This window comes from Silene latifolia, chromosome 2 (assembly GCF_048544455.1).
Source record: "Silene latifolia isolate original U9 population chromosome 2, ASM4854445v1, whole genome shotgun sequence".
Lineage (NCBI taxonomy): Eukaryota > Viridiplantae > Streptophyta > Magnoliopsida > Caryophyllales > Caryophyllaceae > Silene > Silene latifolia.
Window position 1 is genome coordinate 9,342,655 of NC_133527.1, and position 6,150 is coordinate 9,348,804.

The 6,150-nt window shown below is 35.6% G+C and overlaps 1 protein-coding gene across 1 annotated transcript; it reads left to right on the forward strand.

Moving 5' to 3' along the window:
• The first annotated feature begins 1,187 nt into the window (after positions 1-1,187).
• LOC141628253 (chalcone synthase-like) lies at positions 1,188-4,049 on the forward strand. The gene is made up of 2 exons (XM_074441419.1): positions 1,188-1,374; positions 3,049-4,049. Exons 1-2 carry the CDS (start codon positions 1,188-1,190, stop codon positions 4,047-4,049), a joined length of 1,188 nt encoding a protein of 395 aa, XP_074297520.1.
• Positions 4,050-6,150: the final 2,101 nt, after the last annotated feature.

Here is a 6,150-nt window from a genome sequence, read left to right on the forward strand (position 1 = left end):
TAATTAAAATATTTTCATAAAAAAACACAATTTATGTAATTATTAAATTCTTTTGATTAATTTTAATATTAGTTATTTTTTATAAAAATTCGTGAGATATAAATGAAAAATCTATAACTAATACACTAAAAATTAAAAGACCTATATTTACCGCGCATTTGCGCGGGATCTATACTAGTTTGAATCTAATTTGATAAAGTTGATGAAGTGTTTATTGTAATTTGATACCAACAACTACAACAAGGATTGACTATATATATCCATAAAGTTGTTGGGTTTAACAACTACATACGGATCAAATATTTTATTTTCACTTTTTTGGGCTGCTACATTCCAAAGAGGAATTCATATATTTAAAATTTTAAACTAAAGTCAAGTTTACCATGTAAATTGATATATTCAATGTACCAAATAGTCCAACAAATACACGGTCATTATTCCTTACACTCCATCTATTTCAATAGGATAAGTTACAATTAGGCTTTTATTTCCTTATTAAAATGACTTAAATACTTACTCCATCTGTTCCGGTGAATAGTTTGCAATTGATTTATTTTGTGACGGGTGAATAAAGTAAGTGTAAAATATAGACTGAGACAGAGTTAATATATATGTAGGTTTATCAAATAACAAAAATAACAAATTAATTTTATGGTAAAGTAACTAACTAAGCCTCCAATAAAACATGGGTAAATTGATAAACACTACCAACTTTAATCCTCTTTTTCATAATCAAAACTAACATAATAAATAATTAGTAATAACCAAAATATTAACTTTTTTTTTACTATAGGTACCAAGTTATTTTAGTGAGATTATTAACGTTTATACAATAATTATCGTTTGCAGTAATATTTACAATATGTCTTCCTTAAGACGGATATAACACTTGATCAGTTTTAAGCTTAAGACGTATATATACCCACCTTAAATAAAAATAAGTGTAATATTATGCGCGTGCAACCGTTGCATAGAAGAATAGAAGAACACGAATGAATTAATTAGAGTAAAGAAAGACCCGAAAATTCCAAGAAGCATACTAAAGAAATGCAATCAATTTTTTTATTAAAAATTGAAAGAATAGGTACGTACGACTATTAAAACGCGAGGGTATATATATACATATAAACCCTTATTCCATTTCATCAAACTTGTAGCAAACATTCCTCATAATAAAAAAAAAGAAGATGGGATCTCTTAGTGGAATCAAAATCTCCCAAAAACCCAAAGGTTTAGCAAACATCTTAGCTTTAGGAACTGCCAATCCTCCTAATCAAATTTTACAAGAAGATTATCCTGATTTTTGTTTTTGCGTAGCCGACGCCAACAGCGAAAATACTATGCCCGATCTCAAAATCAAGTTTAACCATATATGTATGGTCGTCTTACTCTTATTATTAACTTATTATGCTTTGCAATAAGTTCATTTTTATTATTTTTTTGCTTTCGATAATTATTTGTGATAAGATTATGTTAACCTGTGGCGGTTACAATTATGATGGCAGAATGTGACCAGTTTAGTGTAAAAAGTACTCTGTAATCATTTTTAAATTTTTATTTATCGGAGAATGGTTACTTTTTAGTTTTTATCACGAAAAGGGTACGAGTATAATTTTCCATTACAAATGAGAATTTGCCAATTGGAAAATTTGAGACTTTTTTACAATGATTTCATAGAGGAATATGAATATGAACAACATAAACACAAAATCTCATTGAAGACGGCACGTATCTGTCACTTTGGAGTGACGGATACCATTTCCTCTCACAAATGACCCAAATAGAGGAGAGAACGAAGCACATGGGGGTGCCCCCACCTTGTTCCCCCTATCCATTTTGTGAGTGGCATTACCCGTCACTTGCTCCGACCCGTCTTCAGCAAGAGTAACTGCAACATAAATGGAAATATCGATCTCACGTGCTTGCTTCACGTGTTATTGAGTTTGGTGGGTACAAAGTTAACGGTTAGAGGAATTCGGTTTTTCTGGTAAAAGTTGTTGAGCAACGGTCTATAAAGCGTTCTAGGGTAAATTATACCATGCACCCAAGAGTACGGTGCATGGTACTCCATTTTCTTAATTTTTTTCTTATAATAAATAATTTATAAATTTAATAAATTAGAAAATAATAAAAAAATATATTATTATTCATAATTTTTATTCCTCTACAATCATATTTGATATATATTGTTATTTGTTTTATTTTTCCTCATATATTCACATAACGTAATTGACATATTCATATCATATCACGTAATTTTTTTTCCTTAAATTATTTTGTATTATGCGATTTTGGTATGAAATTAAACGTTCATGATTATTATTCAATATATTTGAACAAATAAAGTCATATTCACTAAACTATAAATGTCATATTTACTAAAGTGAAAGTGAATATAATAGAACCATCTGATGAATATCACACCCCATAATACATATTCATCAAACTACACTGTCATATTCACTAAACTGAAAGTAAATATGATAGTGTCCTATTGTGAATATCGCACTTTAAAGCACATATTCATTAAACAATATTGTCATATTAACTAAACTTAAAATGAATATAATAGTGGCATATCGTGAATGTAACACTACGTAACACTTAAACTGAATATGATCGTGTTAACTTTTCTTAAAAGTGGAAGTTAATTTTTGTTTTAAAATTTTAAAAGAAAAAAAAAAGTAAAAGAAGAAAAAAAGAAAAAAAAAGGAGGAAGTTGAGGATGAGTGGGGAGTGGGGAGTGGGAGGGAGTATGTAGTATCCTACACATGGGTGTAGGATGGTGTAGGATATAAGAATTGGCATTCTAGTGGTTATTGGGTAAAAAAATAACCGTTTATTAGCAATAAATGAACCAGCTTTTTTACAAAAAAATAAATCCTCTAACGATGTGAGACCGTTTTATACTAAAATTTGTGAAAACATTGCTAATAATTACTCAATTTCATTTTGCGCGATCTAGGGATCATTGTATTCATAGCTACTACATTTACCCTGATGTATTTTTGATCATATATATAACACTAATAAGACAAGCTTCAACAGGTGAAAAAACAACGATCAAAAAGCGATATTTTTACCAAACAGAAGAGTTTTTGAAGAAAAACCCGGAACTAGTGAACTACGACGCCTTTACAATGGACGCACGCCAAGACATACTTTCAATCGAAGTACCTAAATTGGCAAAAGAAGCAGCCTTGAAAGCGATCAAAGAGTGGGGCCAACCCATATCGAAAATCACCCACATTATCTTCTCAACTTTGTCCGGAGCAATCATGCCCGGGTACGACTACCAGCTAGCCAAATTACTAGGCCTCGGCCCACACGTGCAACGTTTCATGCTTTTCCAGCTCGGGTGCTACTCAGGGGGAACAGCCCTTCGTTTGGCAAAAGACATCGTGGAGAACAACAAACGAGCTCGAGTTTTAGTAGTATGTGCTGATATGACCTTGGCGTTTTTTCGTGGGCCCACCCGAACTGATATTGGTTCGATGATTGGACAAGCCCTCTTTGGTGATGGTGCGGGTGCTGCTATAGTTGGTTCGGACCCAGATTGGTATGCGGGTGAGCAGCCCATTTTTGAATTGGTCTCGGCATCACAATCCACTATTCCAGACACTGAAAGGGCTATCGGAGGACAACTTAAACAAGTTGGGGTATCCTTAGTTTTAGCTAAGGATAACCCGAGTCTTATTGCTAATAAGGTCGAAATACCCGTGATTGAAGCCCTTAGTCCACTTGGCATTAGTGATTGGAATTCCGTTTTTTGGGTAGTTCACCCTGGTGGGCCTGCCATCCTAGACCAAGTAGAAAAAAAACTCGGGCTTGACACGAATAAGTTCCGCTCCAGTCGACACGTGTTAAGTGAGTTTGGGAATATGTCGAGCGCGACCGTGTTTTTTGTGATGGATGAAACACGGAAGAGGTCCGTCAAGGAAGGAAAGAGTAGTACCGGTGAAGGATTGGAGTATGGTGTCCTTATCGGGCTTGGACCCGGTATAACTATTGAGACCGTTGTGCTTCGCAGTTTCCCAATTGAATCATAATCCTCATTTCGTATCAATAATCTTCGTCGTCAAATAAATACGTAGTATTTTTTTATCTGAATCACTAATAGGATTATTCTTCGGAAATAGATTGTTGAATTATTTAATTTTGTTCAATAAGACATTGGTCAATTTATATTGTAATATAAATACGTACAATTGAATAAACATTGTTGTTTAATTTCTCATAGTAATGTGATTTCTTCTGGAGCTCAATTGTGTATTTTTTCTGTTCCGACTAAAACTTAATACGAGTAGTTAACAATACATCTTTGAAATGCTCTCGCTTAGTCCCTAGTATATCCTATTAGAGAATATTAGGTAGAATATTATATTAGGAATATTAGGAAAATATATTATGGTTAAGATAATATATTTGTTAGGATATTATTCATGTGGAATATACTTGGATTGTTCCCCAAGGCATTCTGCTATATATTGTAATCGTCTAAGTCAATAATGATCATCTCATTCAGTTATATCTTTCCTCTAATATTAACATGGTATCAGCTTAATCGATCCTCCCACAAAATCCTTCCGCTTGCGATAATCTCGTGTTTGATCCGCCGGCCGGAGATGGCGGTCTTATACCATCTCCGGCGGGTATTAGAGTACGTTGTACTATATTATTAATAACCTTAGATATGTTATTTTTTTTTACAATATATAAATGGCCTACCTAAACCCTTCGTTCCCATCAACAACAAACCTTCATCTCCCCTACCAATCAACCCACCATCTCAAACCTTACCCGCTGCCTGCCCCTCAACCACCACCTCTCACACCCAGTCCCCACACCTTCACCGTCACTAATCTCCGACCAACCAAACTGACATCGGATCTCCGTCGTCAATCCAACCGTATCCTGCACCGTCACCGCTGACCCATCATACCACTGCCTTCCACCGTATTTCCCGCATCCAAACCCGAAAACCCTAACCATGCAACGACCCCAGCCGGACATCACCCTAGGCCTAGAATATTATATTAGGATAAATAAATTTCTCTACCCTCCTCTGTGCTTCAAGTTGTTGTCCCTCCGCAGATGCCGCCGCCGCTGATTCCGTCCACGCCGGGCCGCCATATGTCATACTTGTCGTTGTCTTTGGTTGCTAAAACAACCATATCTGCCTAGTTGCTTGGCAACGCCACCGTCATCGCATCCCGATGCCTCACCTAAACCACTGCCACGTTCTTCTATCGGCCTCTCCAAGTCCGTCTCGGGTTCGCCCAGCAACCACCGCTGCCTCATGGGCCGGTTGGTATGACTTCGTCTTCGGCCGTTTAGTTTCGTCTAATTTGGACGTGTGGCCGTGTGCCATTGTTTTGGTTTAGTTTGTGTTTTTATTTTAATTTACTTGGACGGTTGAGTTTGCTTTCGGCCTCACAGGTTCGGTGTTTCACGAGTTTGCTTCGGCCCTCGTGCACAGTTTGTTTTTTTTTTCTTTATATTGTCGGTGTTTCACGAGTTTGCTTCGGCCCTCGTGCACCTTGACGTTAATTTCGTTTGTGTCTTACGAGTTGTTTCGACGCTCGTACACGTTTAGTTTCCTTAGTGTTAATTATGTGTGGCTCATGGCATGATCAAGACAAGCGCAAGGCACTAACCTGGTTCAAGCGTTGACAAAGATCAACTTGGCTCATCTACAACGGTCTCATCAACTATTTTTGGTCCAGTCAAAGCGTCCGTTACCTACCGTTTTGACTGAGGGGGTGTATTAGAGAATATTAGGTAGAATATTATATTAGGAATATTAGGAAAATATATTATGGTTAAGATAATATATTTGTTAGGATATTATTCATGTGGAATATACTTGGATTGTTCCCCAAGGCATTCTGCTATATATTGTAATCGTCTAAGTCAATAATGATCATCTCATTCAGTTATATTTTTCCTCTAATATTAACATATCCTTTTAAGTGATGGTTGGTAAACTTTACAGATATACCTAAAAATAGGAAATTTAGTCCCTAGTATATCCAAATTTATCATCTAAAATAGTCGCTCTATTATTGTCGAGAGCATATATTGAATCCAAAATCAGCCACATCTTATCTTTATTAATTCAGAAGACAATACTCAATCCAGGGCGTGCCA

Coding starts and splice junctions, on each gene's coding strand:
- LOC141628253 (XM_074441419.1), top strand. CDS start 1,188: ATGGGATCTCTTAGTGGAATCAAAATCTCCCAAAAACCCAAAGGTTTA. Junction 1,375..3,048: donor AATCAAGTTTAACCATATAT/GTATGGTCGTCT, acceptor AAGCTTCAACAG/GTGAAAAAACAACGATCAAA.